At 45.0% G+C, this 19,542-nt stretch overlaps 1 protein-coding gene across 1 annotated transcript; it reads right to left on the minus strand.

Annotated features, from left to right (window-relative positions):
- Positions 1-1,360: 1,360 nt before the first annotated feature.
- Ggcx (gamma-glutamyl carboxylase) lies at positions 1,361-17,943 on the minus strand. Its single transcript, XM_042690460.1, has 15 exons — positions 17,864-17,943; positions 17,423-17,593; positions 15,379-15,537; positions 14,903-15,068; positions 9,971-10,049; positions 9,599-9,705; positions 8,389-8,552; positions 6,897-7,162; positions 6,641-6,772; positions 5,693-5,844; positions 5,105-5,274; positions 4,780-4,910; positions 3,479-3,626; positions 3,153-3,348; positions 1,361-2,507 (listed from the first exon to the last, which is right to left on the minus strand). Exons 1-15 carry the CDS (start codon positions 17,901-17,903, stop codon positions 2,315-2,317), a joined length of 2,274 nt encoding a protein of 757 aa, XP_042546394.1. The 5' UTR covers positions 17,904-17,943; the 3' UTR covers positions 1,361-2,314.
- Between the last annotated feature and the right edge of the window lie 1,599 nt (positions 17,944-19,542).

The following is a 19,542-nucleotide window of genomic DNA, read 5'->3' on the forward strand; positions in this document are numbered from 1 at the left end:
AAATTTAAGATGAGGTTAGGCCTACTGTTTGCTAGTCTAGACCCCCTTTTCTTGGGAAAAGTTGGTGTGTAGGTGGAAGGTGGTTAGTATACTAACAAAGGAAAAGTCACGCACTCAGTGCTGCATTCCAAACCCTAGTATAAAGAAAGGTGCCGTGGGGCACCAGGTGGCTCAGGCCCGTAATCTTACTTGGGATGAAGCCAACCTGGGCAGACAAACCTAAAGACCCAACCTCCAAATAAGCAAACAGCCTTAAGTAGGGATGTATGTGGCCATGAGTGAAAAAAAATGTGAGGGTGCAAGGCCCTGAGTCAAACCTTAGTATCCAGCATGAGTTCCCAAATGGAAGATGTGCTTCTGTTAGCTTGGAAGACTAAGGTGTACGCTTTTACCATAAAGCAGAAAGGCTTCAAAACCCATGTAATTCAGGGTACCCTATGTGGCATGGCCATCAATAGTCCACACAATGCTTTGGATTAAGTTTTCATAGTCCCAGCCTGTACTAATAAACATGGTCCTGTTACGGTGTACCTCTGACTAGATCCCAGTATGAATGAAAACTAAAAGGATCCAAGTGGTAAAGATGGAAAAAGTATATATGGAAGGTTGATTCAGTGTTAGGTAAATGGAGCTAGGAACTGGTGGGTTACACCTACAATCCATGCTACTAAAGAGACTAAGGTCTGAGGATTGTGGTTCTGAGCCCAGGCAGAAAAGTCCTCTAATCTCCATTTAACCAGCACAAAATGCTGGTTACAAAATGCTGATCACAAAAGCCAAGGCCTCAGTACCAGTATATAAAAAGAAAATGCAAGATAAAAAGTCAAGGTTGCTGTCACAGACATGGCTTGGTCAAAATACAGATCTAGGGGCTAGGAAGGTGGCTCAGCAGTAGAGTGCTTGCTTTGCATGCATGAGGCCCTGGGTTCGATTCCTCAGCACTACATAAAAGGCCGGAAGTAGCACTGTGGCTCAAGAGTGCTAGCCTTGAGCTGAAGAGCTCAGGGACGATGCCCAGGCCTAGAGTTCAAGCCCCACAACCAAGCAAAAACAACCCAATATACTGATCTATCCAATCACCTAGATTTCTCTGTATTAAGATAACATTACCTTAGAGCTGGGAATGTGGCTTAGTGGTAGAGTGCTTAATGAAGCCTTGGGTTTGATTCTTCAGTACCACATAAACAGAAAACCAAAAGTGGCACTGTGGCTTTAGTGGTAGAGTGCTAGCTTTGAGCAAAAGAAGCTCAGTGACAGTGCCTAGGTCGAGTTCAAGACCTGACTAGCAAAAAAACAAAACAAAACATATATATATATATATATATATATATATATATATATATATATATATATATATATATATAATCTTTGGTTTCAGTTATCTGAAAATTACAAGCAGTAGGGTAAGCTAAACAGACTTAAAGGTTCAAGCCATTAAGCCCAGCTGGATTGTCTGGGTACATTATTTTACCCATTTAGTCTGTTCCTCAGCAGTGCAATGGGGCTAATGTTACTGAGGATTTATTTCTTAGCCTTTTTATTTATTTATTTTTGGTCAGTTATAGGGCTTGAACTCAGCCTGAGTGTTGTCCCTGAGCTCTTCAGCTCAAGGCCACCGCTCTACCACCAGCAATAGCACCACTTACGGTTTTCTGGTGGTTAATTGGAGATGAGTCTCAGGGACTTTCTGGCCTGGGCTGGCTTTGAATCACAATCCTCCTACCTCAACCTCCTGAGTAGCTAAGATTACAGGCATGAGCCACCAGCACCCACTCCTTTCTTTTAATTCTAAGAGGACATTCCACATTGCTTTTAACTTCATGGCCCCTTAGTCCTGGATTTTAAAATCTTTAGCCAGGCTCTCTGTAATCCCAACTACTCAGGAGGAACCAGAGATCAAGTGAACTGGTACACCCCAGCCCAGGCAAAAAAATTACACTTCATCTCAATAAAAGCTGGGCAATGGTGGCACGTGCCTGTAACCTAGCAACTTTATATTCAAGCTGGCTTGGATATAAACAAACATGAGAACCTATCAGAAAAATAAAGCAAAAATGGTTGGGGTTGAGGCTCAAATGGTAGAGTGCCTGACTGCCTAGCAAGCTTAAGGCCCGGAATTTAAAACCTAGTACAACCCCTCCTCCCCACCAAAAAAAAAAAAAAAAATTGCTTTATTTCCTTAGCTCTTACAAGCTATCAAAGAGCTTTGAAGGAAAAAAAGCATTAAAAATAACTCTCAAAATACATGTCCATTGCACAAATAATAGGCCTGTGGCTGGCTGTTTCTACATCTGCACTAAATATCTGGGCCCCTTTATAAATCTGGGTGGTTATGTTCAGGATCTGGCTCAGGAATATCAAGATTTGAATAATCTCCACTTGAAGGACTTGATTCTGTGACTGGCTCAAAGGGTCGCAAGTTTGCATATGTCACCTCTCGGGCCAGCTGCTCTAGGGAAGGACGGCCTAGGAGCAGATTTCGAAGTGAAATTCGAGTCATCAGGAAGCTGAAAAACAAGAAAAAGTCATTTAAAAAAGTTTGGCCAGTCTAAACTTTCAACTTAGTTCTAGTAAAATCCTTAAGAGGCCAGGCACTGGTGGCTCATGCCTGTAATTCTAGCTACTCAGGAGGCTGAGATCTGAGGATCACAGTTCAAAACCAGCCCAGGCAGGAAAAGCCATGAAACTTTATCTCCAATAAACCATCAGAATACCGGAAATGGCGCTGTGGCTCAAGTGATAGAGCACTTGGCTTGAGCTGAAGAGCTGAGTGACAGTGCCCAGGCCCCAGAGTTCAAGTAGCACGACAAAAAAAAAAACAAAAAAAAAAAAACCTTGGAGGCACATGGTCCCTAGATCGCCCCCCTCCCCAGTATGAAATGTCACCCTCAGTGACCTTTCCATATCCCAGCTGGGATATGTTTGTGCAGTCTGGTAGATACGAGGGTAGGGCAGGAATAAATTAAAGGGAAGGTGAAGTAGAATAGTGGGTCGTCAGTCACCAGCCACTTACACTGAATCAGGGAGAGAAGTTCAAGGGGAAAGATCTAGAGCTAGACTGTCCTTTCCTGGGGTAGAGTATCTAGTGTTAACTTCACTAGCAAAAAGTTACCAATCTGGCAGAAATGATAAGTGCTGTGGGTGAAACTGACCTGCGTCGAAACACATACAGCTTTCGCAGCAAGAAACGCAAGAGTCTCTCATAGAAAGGGGTATTTCGCCGACGTTCAATCTCCTGGAGCCTTTGTTGGTGTCTAAGAAAGGTCTGAACCAGAGGTGTTGGCTCAGGGCCTCCTTTTATTTCCCCTTCCAACAGAGGCTGCAGCTCTGGAGGTAGAGGTCCTGTTTCTGCCCAGAAGACAGCAAAAGAATCACTGAGATAATCACTCCCTTAGAAGGCCCTTCTATCAAGTCCATTCTTCATTGGCAATATCTTCATTTGATAGACCAAGGGCTATCTCAACTTTCGTATACTCACCAGTTCCATTTTCTACTTTCTCCTTTAATTCTTGCAGATAGGCCAGGTCCTGCTCCAGTGCGACCTCTGTAGTATTGACATAGACATACATGTAGCAGGAAGGACTAGGTGATATTGTATACACCTTATGGTATTCTCCAGCAGGCAACTGAGAAAGGGGAGGAAATGGATATATTTCACTCTAGCTTTTCCCTGGCCAGCCTCCCTACTCGTTTTCCTTCCATGTTTTTTCCTCATTGTGTTTTGGAGTCTGAAGAAACTGACCTTTGAAATTTTATGTAAAATCCCCAAAGCAAGGGGTGTGTGTTTGTGTATTCAACCTCTGAGCTACATCCCTAACTGAAGCCCTTTTCCTTGTCTGTTTTTGTGGTATACCACTCCACCCAGCAGAAATTACTTTTTGAAATTCCACGGTATTGGTCTATAATATGATCCCTACTCATATAAACTTTTTACCACTGGTGGAGTTCTTTGGGTTTGTTTGTTTTGTTTTTTGTTTTTGTCAGTAATAGGGCTTGAGAATTCTGGGCCTGGGCATTGTCCCTCAGCTCTTCAGCTCAAGGCGAAAACTCTACCACTTGAGCGCCACTTCCAGTTTTCTGGTGGTTTATTGGAAATAAGAGTCTCATGGACTTTCCTGTCCAGGCTGGCTTTGAATCGTGATCCTCAGATCTCAGCCTCCTCAGTAGCTAGGATTACAGGTGTGAGCCACCGGCACCTGGCTTTTTTTCTTCTGATTGTTACTAGGGCTTGCACTCAGGGTCTCATGCTCTTGGCTTTTTTCACTCAAGGCTGATACTCTACCACCTTAGTCACATCTCTACTGCAGCTTTTTTTTGTTGGTGATTATATAATAAGGCTAGAACTCAGGGCATGGGTGCTTGTCCTTGAGCTTTGGCATTCAAGACTATAGTGTTCTATGAACACTTTGAGCCACAGAGCCACTTCCAGTTTTCTGGTGGCTAATTAAAGAGTTTCATGGCTAGGCACCGGTGGCTCACACCCGTAATCCTAGCTACTGAGGAGGCTGAGATCTGAGAATCACAGTTCAAAGCCAGCCCAGGCAGGAAAGTCCGTGAGACTCTTCATCTCCAATAAACCACTAGAAAACCGGAAGTGGCACTGTGGCTCAAGAGGTAGAGCGCTCACTTTGAGCTGAACTTTAAGCAGGGACAGCGCCCAAGCCCAGAGTTCAAGCCCCACAACCGAGCAAAAAAAAAGTTTCATGGACTGTTTTGCTCAAACTGGCTTCAAAGCATGATCCTCCTATCTCAGCCTCCTGAGAAATAACAGTGAAATACCTGCATTTTTTCTCCCTCATGAAGAGTCTGATTCTTCTGTTCTGCCACCAATTCCACAGTTACCTCCCCCTGCAGCAGCTGGATGCTAGTGTTGCCAAGATCTTCACTCACAAAATTCTCCAAGTGCAGCCCTGCCGGGGACCATAGAAATGAACATCCCATCCCACTGTTGAGTAAACTCACTCCCAGCCAGAAGAGATACATCATACCTTCAACACCATCACCTCTGAAACCCACCCACCTCTGGAACCACTCCATCTTATGCAATGTTGCTAGCCAACGAAGCCAAGGAAAGAGCACAGTCTCTCCTCATTTTGCTCCATACCAGGGAAATCTGCAATGAAGACTACTTCGGTGTGGTTGTCCAGGCTGCTCTTAATTTCCTGTAACTTGGTTCTCCAGGGAGACAGGTCCATCAAGAGTGGTTGCACCCAAGGCGTGCGCTGAAAGGGGGACCAGAAGGCCTGCACAATGTCCACACGAGGGTCAAAAAGCCTTAGGGAAGAAAATCATGTTCCAAGGTGGCCATGGCCACCCAACCCACCAGAACTGGTTTTGTTCCTTTTATCATTGTACCCATGAAGGGGAAACAGGATTTCCAAACAGAAGAAACGATCTGGTGTCAGCTGGTTATTGCAAGTCCATGGCAGAGAGAAGGGGAAAGAGATCCTGGAGCACTAGAAAGAATGGGGGTTAGTGGCCACCTGGAGAGAAGGCATTGTGTTAACTGTTGAAAAGCACAAGTCAGTTTGCTTTTCTCCAGGATGATAGTGCCCCCTGCTGGAAGTGACCAGCAATGCCTATGACCATAACAACCCCAACATGCAAGACAACACAGGGAACAGAGCCATTCATCTGGGTAAAGAGAGGCTGTGCTTCATTTTTTTTCCCCTTCTCTGCTACCCTTGCCCACCTCTGCTGGAAGCGGTCATTGATGGAGACCCAAATATCAAAGTAGATCTGGGGCTCAGTGACATTGTACTTGGGAAGCAGGAGGCTCAGGCAAGTGGCATATTGCTTCAGCATGTCTGCGTGATCCTTCCATCGCCGGCTCTGTGTAAATACCTGTCCCAAACCCCTCCATTAGTCCCACTTCAACATTATCAACCTCCCAGACAGAGCATGCACTGCCAATGGCACAAACAGATCTCCATCTGCTGTTTATTTTGGCCCCCCCCCAAAAAAAAAAGGAACTTATCTTTGGGAATGAATTTTTCATTACTAGGTTACTGATACCTACCTTTCCTATATCAAAGTTGTCTAAACAAGTGGCAATCATTGTCCAATCTCTCCCCACATTTAAAAAAAAAGGGGGGGTAGGAATGTGGTTTAGTGGTAGAGTGTTTGCCTAGCATGCACAAAGCTCTGGGTTTGATTCCTCAGTGCCACATAAACAGAAAAAAAGCCAGAAGTGGCGGTGTGGCTCAAGCGGTACAGTGCTAGCTTTGAGCAAAAGAAGCTCAGAGACAGTGCCCAGGCCTTGAGTTCAAGTCCCAGGACTGGCACACACAAAAAAAGTTCATTCTGGGGGCTGGGAAGGTGGCTCAGTGGTAGAGCACTTGCCTTGCATGTCTGAGGCCCTGAGTTCGATTCCTCAGCACCACATAAGCAAAAAGAAAAAAGCCGGAAGTGGAGCTGTGGCTAAAGTGGTAGAGCGCTAGCCTTAAGCTGAAGAGCTGAGGGACAGCGCCCAGGCCCAGAGTTCAGGCCCCATGACTAGACCCCCCCAGAAAAAAAAAGTTCATTCTGACTTTTGAGAAAAAGCAGGGACCCATATTTGCTTACGTATATAGGATCAAATCGGCCCCAAAACTCAAAGGGGCTGCAAAGAACAGTCAGCTGTCAGCATCAGACATCTCACCCCAGGGTTAAGGTAGCCCTGCTCGCCAGTAAGGCCATCACGGTAGGTGATCTTCACATGCTGGTGGGAGCGGGAATGTACCATCATGTCCCAGGAATAGCCATACAGCCCGTTTGTCCAGTTGTTATAACCCTGGGAAGGCAAAGCAGAGGGGAAGTCAGCTCAGCTGAGGTCCAGCCCCTTTCCTTCTCAACTACTGTCACCTCCACTGCTTTCCAAGCGCACCCTCTGCTATATACCTGGAGGTCTTACAAACCTGGGTAAGGAAATGGGAATAGGGCAGGAACAGCTGCTCAAGAAGGTAGAGCAGGGTAAAGGCTGTCCCCAGCTGATGGCGCAGTCCTGGCTTCTGGCCACTTTTGGTCCGGCTCCTCTTATATACACAAGAAGCACTGGGTTGAGGGGCAGCCTTGAGGGGCAACAGTTCCTGTAGGCTTTTCGGGCAGTGGGATATCAGCTTCCGAGGCCACTCAGGGGAGCAGAAGAGAGGACTGCTGACCAGCATGACATAGGGGAACATACCTAAGAAAGCAAGAAGGAAATACTTTAGGACTCTGTTTGGACTCCCTGAACCACCTTCCCTTAAGAAGCATCTCCCAGATAGTCCACTTAAAAATAGTTCTTAGCTGGTGGCTCATACCTGTAATCCTAGCTACTCAGGAGGCTAAGATCTAAGAATCACAGTTCAAGATCAGTCTGGGCAGGAAAGTTCATGAGACTCTCACCTCCAATAAACTACTCAGAAAAGACCAGAAGTGGCACTGTGACTAAAGTGGTAGAGTGCTAGCCTTAAGCAGAAGCTCAGGAACAGCTCCCAGGTCCTAAATTCAAGCTCCAAGTTCAAATGGATTGATGAGGCAGCAGTTTCCATGTACCTTTTGCTGCCTAGCATAGAGATGATATTAAGAAAAACTTGTGGGGCTGGGAAGGTGGCTCAGTGGTAGAGCGCTTGCCTTGCATGCCTGAGGCCCTGGGTTCGATTCTTCAGCACCACATAAGCAAAAAGAAAAAAGCCAGAAGTGGCGCTGTGGCTCAAGTGGTAGAGCACTAGCCTTGAGCTGAAGAGCTGAGGGACAGTGCCCAGGCCCAGAGTTCAGGCTCACGACTGGACCCCCCCAAAAAAAAAAAGAAAGAAAGAAAAGCTTGACTCAAATGAAATGAAGTAATCAAAATGTTTACTTCAAGAAACTGTCAGTGTCTTTGGGGGATTGGACAATGGAGTCATATCTTTACCGAATTTAGGCCTACAATAGTCATCTTATCCCCATGCTAAATTCTATAAGAACATTGTATCTTGTCATCATAAAGACACTTTTAAGAGCCAATGTAAAAATGTTTTGTATGAGCTGGGCACCTGTGGCTCATGCCTGTAATCCTAGCTACTCAAGAGGCTGAGATTTGAGGACTGTAGTTGAAAGCCAACCTGGGCAGGAAAATCTGTGACTCTTACCACCAATTAATCACAGAACAAGCTGGAAGTAGCTCTGTAGGTCCAGTGGTAGAGTGCTAACCTTAAGCAAAAGGAGCTCAGACCCAGTTCAAGCTCCAGGATTGGAGGGAAAAGAAGGTCTTAAGTATAGGACATTTATTCTTTCTCATTATGTAACATACTGAGCCCAGAAAGCCCAATCCTCTTAATCCTCCTAATTAAGTTTCTGTATTCACTATCTCCACTTGCAGACACTGCCTCTCACCAGTCCCCTTGACAAACCTGTGTGTAGGTTTCCTGCCAAGCTACAGGTACTGACCAATGCTGAAGAGTTGAGAATTCATGCAGTGGAAGTAGGATACGAAGAAGAAGCCAATAGATCTTGAGACATCAAAGAAGAGCAGGAAACCAGCTGAGAGATCAAGAAGCAATCCACACCAATGTACCACCAGCAGGCTAGTCAGTTCCTCGGACAACACCAATCTGCAGAGACAGACAAATGTCCACCTCCAGCTCACTGGGGAATCCAGCAATCCCAGCACATAACAGAACAATGTACATCTGCATCTGGTATCCTGTCCTTGAAAAGGATCACCCTACCATTGAGGTAGATAGTGCCTACATATCTAACCACCCACAAAAATACTCTACAGTGAATTTCTCAAGCCCTTTACATTTTCAGGTGTCTCCCTGCCCCAAAATACTGTATGTACTGAGCAAGAACAGATCTCCTAGGATCAAATAAATTGGGAAGTGTGTGTATTGTGGGAACCACGTTCCTCAGAAGGTATGAATGACAAGAAACTTTTAAACAGTGGATGCCTGTCTAATGTAGGGAGTAGAACATAATACAGAAAGAAAAAGCAACCAAAATAAAATGAGAGGAAGAAAGAAAATCAGAGGTAAACCTTTGCTTTAGAGTTGGTGATGGTTTTGACAGAGCAAGAACTATAGCTGTCCATCCTCAATACACTTGCTAAGGAGCTCTTAGCTCTTAAGGACAAAAGCAATCCCCAATGCAAGTGCTGGGGGTACTAGTTCTGGCCCCTTCTTTATTTATCTTGCCCTTCTTGCCCATCCCTGCTGTATGCCTTAAGTCTTCAGCTAGGCTTCAATTCTTTTTTTTTTTTTGTCGGTCGTGGGGCTTGAACTCTGGGCCTGGGCGCTGTCCCTCAGCTCTTCAGCTCAAGGCGAGCGCTCTACCACTTGAGCTACAGCCCCACTTCTGGTTTTCTGGTGGTTTATTGGAGATAGGAGTCTCACGGTCTCTCCTGCCCGGGCTGGCTTTGAACCGCGATCCTCAGATCTCAGCCTCCTGAGTAGCTAGGATTACAGGCGTGAGCCACCAGCGCCTGGCTTTAGGCTTCAATTCTTTAATGTCACTGACTGTCTTTGGCTCTAAAGGGAGATGAGTGGACAGGGGAAGGTGTGAGGCAAACTCAGGGAGCAGCCATTACTGCGGTCCTGAAGAACACGAGTCTCTTACTCTATCCATGCCTAACAAGGCTTCAACCCTGCCTTCTACTCACTTGAAGGGACTGAAGAGCCAGTGCCGGGACAAGTGTTCCATGGAATAACCTTCAACCCAGTCTGCATCCAGCTTTTTCACACCCGCAATGAAATACACAATGAAGATCTGCAGACACAATATGCAACACAAATGTTCAAACAAAAAGGAAGGAACTATGTTTTCTACAAACAGTCAAGAATTAAGTAGGTTCTGATCTAGTCTAGGGCCCAAGGCAGAAGAGATACATGCCTCTATTCATCTCAAATATTCAGTCATCCAACACTTATTTACATTCTACCTATGCCAGGCACAACACTAAGCACCAAGGAAGAAGTCATGAAGCACAGAAGTGAATTTTTGGCAATGGGATGGCTGTCTTCAAATCCCATACCTGGCCACGCAGTACCGCATAGTTCCAAAGGGGCACATGGGCATTCCTCTTACGGGAATTCAGCAGGCCATCCACAGACCTATACCAAAAGGGGTAAAACACAGAGGAGGGTTTCTTAGTCTAGTTACATATCTACTTTTCCTTTTAATTATGGCAAATCTACCTCAGTAATCTCTTGTGTCCTCTCTGATCCTCTGGGCTACTATGAAACTTTTGGAAATATAAGAACAAATTCTAATAGTAATCAAGTCATAAAAAGAAATATTCCTAATATAAATGTTCCTAACCTAAAATGGACTTTTATGTTTCATGAGGTTTTTTGTTTTTGTCAGCCATAGGACTTGAACTCAGGGCCTAGGCACTGCCCCTGAGCTCTTTTGCTCAAGACAAGTGCTTTACCACTTTGAGTCACAGCTCCACTTTTGGTTTACTGTGGGTTAGTTGAAGATAAGTCTCATGGTCTTTCCTGCCTGAGCTAGCTTTGAACAGCACTCCTCAGATCTCAGCTTCCTGAATAGCTAGGATTACAGGTTGAGCCACCAGTGCCTGGCAAGGTTATACCTTAGTAAACCAATCGTAAGTTGAAAATGTCTCTAATATACATAACCTGCTAAATATCCTAGTTTGGCAGGCCACATTAAATGTACTCAGAGCACTTGCATTAGTCTACTGATGGGTAAGATGATGTAACACAAAGCTTATTTTATCATGTAATTTATTGATTATATCAAGTGAATAACGTAACAGCTGTACAGGTATGCTCTTACACCATCATGAAATTATGTTTAACCATATCAGAGACTATTAAATTATAACAAAAGGTTCAATGTGTATTATTAGCTCACAATTGAGTTTGTCCTAGTGAAGTCAACTCAGGAACCAAAGGATCAAAGTCTAGAATATGCCTAGAGAATAAATTTGGGGAATTTCTGAAAAGCTAAAGATTTAAGTAAATATACATACATGTTCATATACATGTTTAGTGTATTATCATTTATTCTTTTGTTTTGTTTTTTGAGATAGGCTTTTGCTAGGTAGCCCAGGCTGGCTTCAAATTCTCAATCCTCCTGTTTCTACCTCTAGGGTAAGATTACAGGCACTGAGCCACCATTCCTAGCTATACAATGTATTGACATTTTTTTTTTTTGCTGGTAATAAGGCTTGAACTTAGGACCTAACACTCTTGCTTACATTGTTTCACTCAAGGCTGGCACTCTACCACTTGAACCACACTTCCACTTTCAGCTTCTCTGTTAGTTAATTGGGAGAAAAAAATCTTAGGATTTGTCTGCTCTAGCTGGCTTTTAACTGAGATCCTTAGACTTCAACCTCCTGGTAACAAGGATTACAGGCATAAGCTACCAGCTGCCAGCAACCAGCTCAGTGAATTATGTTAAAAATCCTAGGGTGGAACTTAGACTTAGTTATATAGTACTTGCCCTAGCCATTTGCAAAGCCCTCATGTTTTTTTCTTTGCTGGTCGGGGCTTGAATTCTGGGCCTGGATGCTGTCCATAAGCCTCTTTGTGCTCAAGGCTAGTGCTCTACCACTTGAGCCACAGCACCACTTCTGGCTTTTTCTGAGTAGTTTATTGGAGATGAGTCTCACAGACTTTTCTGCCCAGGATAGCTTTGAACTGTGATACTCAGATCTCAGCCTCCTGAGTATCTAGGATTACTGGTGTGAGCCACTGGTGCCCAGCTAAAGACCTCAATTTGATCCTCAACTTCACAAAAAAAAAAAAAAAAAATTAAGAAATTAGAAAAATTCAAATAATTCCACAGCAGAATGTACAACATTAGCTAATACTTATAGATCTGATGCTAGTGTCTAGTTCAAGTGTTATCTGCCAAGTTACTAACACCTGATGTGATGTATTGTGGGGGGAGGGAGGGAAGCAAAACATGTTTTCAAGAAATTGGGAAAGGGGAACATAGACTTTAAGTCAAGAACACTAGATTCACTGGAAGTCAATGAGACTCATCTCCAATTAGCTACAAAAAGATAGAAGTGCAGCTGTGGCTTAAGTGGTAGAGCACAAAAGCTCAGGGACAGTGCTCAGGCCCAGAGTTCAAGCCCCTGGACTGGCAAGCGCGCGCGCGCACACGCACACACACGCACACACACGCGCACACACACACACACACACACACACACACACACACACACACACACTGGACTTTTTTTTTTTTTTGGGGGGGGGGGTCCGGTCGTGGGGCCTGAACTCTGGGCCTGGGCGCTGTCCCTCAGCTCTTCAGCTCAAGGCTAGTGCTCTACCACTTGAGCCACAGCACCACTTCCGGCTTTTTTCTTTTTGCTTATGTGGTGCTAGGACTCGAACCCAGGGCCTCATGCATGCAAGGCAAGCGCTCTACCACTGAGCCACCTTCCCAGCCTCACATTCTGGACTCTTTAAGGACATTGCACTCTCACTTATTTTTTGCCTGTTGTGACCTTAGGCACATACTTCACTTCCCTAAGACTGACATTCGTCATCTATAAAATGAGAATAGTACAATGAACTTCCTTGTTGGCTTTGTTTTTTTTTAATGTGTACATATATGTCAGTACCAGGGCTTGAACTCAAGGCTTTCCATTCTTGTTCAGCTTTCTGGCTCACTGTTGTTGCTCAACCGCTTAAGCCACATATCTTATCAAGTATTTTTGCTAATTAATTGGAGATAAGTGTTTATCAAACTTTCCTGCCTAGATTGGCTTCAAACCTTGATCCTCCAGGGTTAGCCTCCTGAGTAGCTAGAATTATAGGTGTGATCCACCAGAGCCTGGCTCTAATTGTGTGTGTGTGTGACTGTCTGCCTGTCTAAGGGCTTGGCCTCAGGCCTGGGTACTGTCTTTGAGCTTTTTGGCTCAAGGCTAGGCTACCATTTGAACCATAGCTCCAATTTCCAGGTTTTTTTGGTAGCTGATTGGAGATAAGAGTCTCATGGACTTTCCTAACTGGGCTGGCTTTGAACTATGGATCTTCAAATCTCAGTCTCTTGAGTAGCTAGGGTTACAGGTATGAGCTACCAATGCCCAGAGATAGGTAATTTTTTGTTTAAATTCAAGTCTTTAAAATGGAACTTCTGAGAGATATTTTGTCAAAACTGCCTGCTAGTAAGGTGTGGTGGTACATGCGTATGAACCTAACACTTGGGAAGTTGAGACAGGAGGATCATAAATTCAAAGTCGGCCGGACTACAGAGAGAGGTCCAGGCCAGCCTGAGCTATATAGTAACACTCCATTTCTAGACAAACAAACAAACAAGCAGTTGGAGGCCATAACCCAAGTGGTATATCACTTGCCTAGCAAGCATAAGGACTTAAGTTCAAACTCTAGTACTTCCAAATAACATAAACCTCAACTGGACATCATAAACCTCATAGCTGGACATCCTAAAGGAGATGAAAGTTAGCCAAGTGCCAGCATCTCATGCTTATAATCCTAGCTACTCAGATGGCTGATATCTGAGGATGGTGGTTCAAAGCCAGCCCAGGCAGGAAAGTCCATGAGACTCTTGCAGCCAATAAACTACTCAGAAAAAGCCAAAAGTGGTGCTGTGGTTCAATTGGTAGAACACTAGACTTGAACACAAAGAGGATAAGGGACAATACCTAAATCCTGAGTTTAAGACCCAGGACTTGGGGAGGGGGGGAGAGCGAAAAGGAATGGGGAGGGAAGGGATGGTAGGGGAAAAACAAAGGAGAGGTAACAATGCTTGGTAGGAAATGTACTCAGTACCTTACTCGTGTAACCTCTCTGTACAGTTATCTTTTTTTAAAAGCAGGTATACAGTATCTTTACAATAAAAAAATATGTATTAAAAAAAAAAACCCAGGCAGACAAAAAAAAAAGTTGAAAGTTTTACACAAGTGGGGTCTGCTGAATAGTGATATAGCTCATTATCATTAAACACTTAACATGCAAAAAGCCCTGGATTTAATCCTCCATACAAAAAACAGAATCAAAAAGTTTCAGAGCCAGTCCCAGGTGGCTCACACCTGTAATCCTAACTACTCAGAAGGCTGAGATCTGAGGATCTCAGTTCAAAGCCAGCCCCGGCAGGAAAGTATGTGAGACTCTTATCTCCAACAAACCACTCAGAAAACAGGAAGTGCTGCTGTGGCTCAAGTGGTAGAGCACTAGCCTTGAGCTGAAGAGCTGAGGGACAGCACCCAGGCCCAGAGTTCAAGCCCCACAAGTGACAAAAAAAAAAAAAGTTTTACAGAAAGGGAAATTGTATATATTCATCGATGATGCATACTGATGACTGCTAATGAATTCAGTATTTGAGATGTTGTTCCTATACCCATATTACTGACATTTCATATTTGCTTTGCTCATAACCAATGAGAAGTCCTTAAGGTCATGTGTTCTGCCACCCTACTCCAAATCCTTTGCCCACATTCCTTAAGAGGTGGTCACCTAAGCCAGAGATGGGGGAGGGTTATTTCCTCCCTATCCTGCTGAGCAGCCTTGGTCTGTCCATCTCCTCTTGATGTCATCTCCATTTCACAGTAATAGCTACTCTTGGCTCTAACTCTGCCCCTCTGGGCTCACACAGACAAAAAAAAAAAAAAAGAAAGAAATCTGCTTTCTCTCTCACATATAAGCACCCTTGGAGTATCTGAAAACAGCTATATCTGGCTTTAGTCTTTCCGTCTTCTTACTAAGAGGTTACAGGAAGTAGATAAATCAAGGCACCTAGAGAGATATGGAAAGAGTAAATGGGTAGAACCATTTTGCAATCACCCTAGCTGTCTGGCCCTTCCCCCTCCCAAATCCACTTAAGTGTGACCATGTAACTGTATTTTACAAAATATAGTTTAAAATATTCCCACAAGGACAATTTCTAGGACTCCACTGGGTTCCTATCTCTGATAAGCATCTTTACCCAGCCAGCCCTTCCCCATAAACCCCCAGATTCATACCAGTAGTGGTTTGCATCCATGAATGTCAGCTGAAAGGCCAACAAACCATACAGATAGGAATGGTTGTTCCATGATGTCTTGTCCAGGAGAAACACATACCAGTATGGCAGCAGGAATAACACACAGCTTATCCGGTAACACAGGCCCAGCATCATGCCCAGTGCCCCTGAGATTTGTGGGGAGAGGATTAAGAAGAGTCACCACAGGCCCAACTTTCCTGGGATAGGCTGTGACTGGGATTTTAAAAAGTCATTGAGAGTTTACAACAGGTAAAACCAAGTGAAAATTGAATGTTATCTTAATATTTTAAGAAAAGTTATGGGATCACAGCTCACATGACACACAGAGCAGTATGAAACTGAATCACAGGAGAAGTGAAATAGGCGCCCAAGACTTGTCATTCACCAGCACGCTTCTTATTTCTGTGTTTCTGAAAGGCCAGTCAATACTCCCATCTTTCCCACAGTTGTCCTCACCCAGAAACATGAGAGTGTAGACAAGATACATCCAGTCAAGTGGCAGGGGACGCAGAGCATCCAGCAAGGGGAAGCGGCACACATCCAGTCCATCTAGGTATTTTCGGTCTAAGGAGCTGAGTCCCCGCTCCTGGGGAATGTCCAGTACCATCAAGAATGCTGTAAAGGCAATAGGGGAGGGAACATTATGCTTCAACTGAAGAAGTTATAGAATACACTAGAACACAATTGAGCATGACTAGCTCCAAGACTACCAGACTTCTTGTCTAATTTTGGCACTGCCAGTTATTCAACAAAATCTACTGAGCTTATTGTCCCAAGGCAGTATGTTAATCACGCATCAAATAGTCCTCACAACTCAGTGAGTCAATTCCGCTTTGTGAAAAGTGGGTTAATGCCAGTTGGCTCACGCCTGTAATCCTAGCTACTCAGGAGGCTGAGATCTGAGGACCACACTTCAAAGCCAGTCTGGGCAGGAAAGTCTGAGACTCTTATCTCCACCAGAAAACTGGAGGGGACTCTGTGGCTCAAGTGGTAGTGTTCACCTTGTGCTGAAGAGCTGAAGGACAGTGCCCAAGCCCAGAGTTCGAGCCCCATGATCAAAAAAAAAAAAAAAAAAGTGAGTTATAACACTTCATAGGGTTTTAGAAACAGTTAAATGAGAGAAATGTACAAAATGCTAAGAAAATAGAGTTCTATAACTGGAAATATGGTTCAAGTGGTAAATCACTTGCTTAGCGGTCAGGCCCGGAAGTCAAATACTACACACACACACACACACACACACACACACACACACACACACACACACACACACACACACACACACACACACACACACACACACCCCTGTGGAGATGTGGTTGAGTGATAAGGCTAAGGTATAGTGCACACGCACACACACACACACACACACACACACACACACACACACACACACACACACACACACACACACACACCCCTGTGGAGATGTGGTTGAGTGATAAGGCTAAGGTATAGTGCCCAGGCTCTTGAGTTCAAGCCCCGGTATCAGCACAGAAACAAAAAACAAAGCTGTTAGGGTTCTAACATTTTATTATTTTTTATTTATTTATTTAGTCGGTCGTGGGGGCTGAACTCTAGACCTGGGTGCTGTCCCTTAGCTCTTAGCTCAAGTGGTAGAGTCCTAGCCATTTCCGGCTTTTTCTGCATATGTGGTGCTAAGGAATCGAACCCAGGGCCTCATGCATGCAAGGCAAGCATTCTACCACTGAGCCACCTTCCCAGCCCAGGGTTCTAACATTTATGACAAACACATCTCACTGAGCTATAGGAACTGCTGCAAGGGATCCTTCCCAACATTGTTTTTCCTTCTTGGCATTCCCAACAAAAAAGTGAGATTTGAATAAGGAGCTTGCTTAAGGCAGGGTTTCTCAATCTCTGGTTTAGTAATATTAACCAATCTGGTTAATTATTTGCTGGGATGGTTGCCAGTGCATCACAAGACACCAAGGAGCAGCATCCCAGGTGCCTGCACAGATGTTAGCAGTCAACTATTCCTCCTCCCCTCAAGTTATAACAACTAAAAATGTCTGTATATATTGTCTAATGTGTCCAGGGAGCAAAACTCCCTCAGTTAACAACTAATGGGCTAAGAGGATGATACACGATATATCTATAAGCCAGTACAAGGGCACATGCCTGTAACCTTTGTGTTAGGAAGCTCTAGATTAGGGAATCACAGCCAAATTGTCCCTTACCCTTGTTGTGTTTCTCTGAAGTCCTGGGCATAATTGCCTGGTAACTTCATATGACAAGTAAACTGGGTCCTTGTTCCTCTGCTTCTGATTTCATATAGCTTCAGATCCAAGCATTTCCTGGCCACCAAACCCTAACTAGAGGTGACCAAGCCAGGTATGATCCTAAACTTTACAAAGACATCTTCCATAATACCTTCAGCAATATGGACAAGGAAGCTAAGTCTACTCAGTACCCCCAAAACAGACGACTGTCATTTTCCCAAACCCAAGCCCAAGTGCTACCACCCCAAAAGGGGACTCACCGAAGAGAAAACGAAAGACAGCCAGGTTTGCTGGATCCGTTGGTCGATTAAGCAAGGTCACTAGCCTCTGCCAGCTAGATAAATCTTTCCATTCAAAGCCCAGAAGTTTTCCCATTTGGCTGCCTGGCCTGGGCCCTGAAGTCTGTCCAGGCTTGTCTTTCTGTCCTTTATCTACAACCAATGAGAAGAGACCATGTGTGAGCAGGGTTGAAGTCTGCCTCCACTCCAAATCTCAGAACTTCCAGCCTTAACAGCCCAGGGGTAATGTCACCTGGTTCTCTGATCTGACTACCAGAAACTTCCCCCTCTCAGGATCTCCACGGTCCCCAACCTCACACATGACAGAACTCCCACTCTCTAGGTCCCACTAGGTGTCTCCGGCTCCGCCCCTCTGAAACCAGCGTCCCTCTCTCTGCGCCCGCCTGGCCGCCCCCATCCTACCTGAGTCGAGGGGGGCCCGCGCGGACCGGGACACAGCCATACCACCGTGCGGCCGCAGCCAGCAGCACCACCGAAGTCCACCAGCCTAGGCTCCGCCCCCTCGACACATCAGCACCTGCGCGGCCAGCCGGAAAGCGACGACACTGTCGTGAAGTGCTGCCCAAGTCCCAAGGAGCCTCAGCTTGATCAGGAGGCGGAGCGCGAAGGAGCTTAGGGTGTGGCCGCGCAGGCGCAAAGGGACGTGGGCAGGCTTCCTCTAGAACGGTGAAGAGGCCGGCGTGCTTCGAGTAAGGGTTCTGTGCGCGAGCTGCCAGCCGCATCCTCACTCAGGCCCCTCTCAGGTCAATCAAGCTTCGAAACGTCCTGGGTCCTTCTCCGACCCTATTAAGTCTCTATCGCGTAAGGGAATCGGTGCAAAGGGCAGACTTTCCCCCGGAAAGACTGGCCGCGGACTTGAGGTTGCAGGGGGAAGATCCCTCGCTTACATCTAGAGCGCGGATCGTTTCATTCTGTCTGTCCCGTACCTAAGTTTAAAACTTCAGGGGAGCCGGGCTCCAGGGCTCACGCCTGTAATCCTAGCCACTCAGGAGGCGGAGATCTGAAGATCGGCCGTTCAAACCAGGCCAGGAGGTTAAGTCCCTGACACGCCTATCTCCAGTTACCAAAAAGCTGCTAGTGGAGCTGTGGTTCGGAAGGTAGAGCCCTAGCCTTGAGTGAAAGAGCTCAGGGACAGATCCTAGGCCCTGAGTTCAAGCCGCAGCGCGCGCGCGCACACACACACACACTCAGGCACCCTGTGCAGGGGAAATAGAATAGGATAGTGTAATTGAAGAGGGCATAAAGAGCCAGCTTAGGGAAGGTTGTCTTGAGCGCAGTTGTTAATACCTGAGACTGTCCACTGGGGTTCGCTAGCAGCATAAGAAGAGAGCATTCTAGGGCAGAAGCTCTGAAGCCTTTTGATCTCCGTTCCTCTTGCGCTGTTAGAAACAATGCTTTGATTTGACCTTTATGTTTCAAAATTTATGATAAGGAAAACCTCTCTAAAATTTTGATAGTGCTGGATATCAATGGATATCAGATTCAGAGTCTGGAACATGCTAGGCAACCTTTTTCCAACTTCAAAACTTTTTATTGAGAATTTTTTTATGTTTTGGTTTATTAAAATACAATATGATTATTATGTGTTTACATAAGTAACATTTTTGTGTTTGGGGAATGTAATCCAGTAGTAGTGCTGGCCTAGCATGGGTGAGAACACCTAGGCTGGAACTTCAGCATCATAAAACACATAAAGATTTTGTTTTGTTTAGGGAAAGAAAATATACTTCACATAAAATCATAATTTTTAAATTTAAATCTTTCATTTTTGGCTTAGTTGAAAACAGCCACATTATTATATCTGCTTCATTCAACCTGCGGTAAAATATTAACTAAAGCAGGGTGCTGGTGGCTCACCTGTAATACTAGCTACTTAGAAGGCTGAAATCTGAGGATTGTGGTTCAAAGCCAGCCCAAGCAGAAAAGATTCTTATTTCTAATTAACCACTAAAAAGCTGGACGTTGAGCTCTCTAGCCAGCCTGCAGCAAAAAAGGTAAGTGATAAAATAATGTCCCAGGTTTAAGCTCCAGTATTAATACACACACACACACACACACACACACACACACACACACACACA

Source organism: Dipodomys spectabilis, unplaced genomic scaffold, assembly GCF_019054845.1.
Source record: "Dipodomys spectabilis isolate Male_0828 unplaced genomic scaffold, ASM1905484v1 ptg000137l, whole genome shotgun sequence".
In the NCBI taxonomy this organism is placed as follows: domain Eukaryota; kingdom Metazoa; phylum Chordata; class Mammalia; order Rodentia; family Heteromyidae; genus Dipodomys; species Dipodomys spectabilis.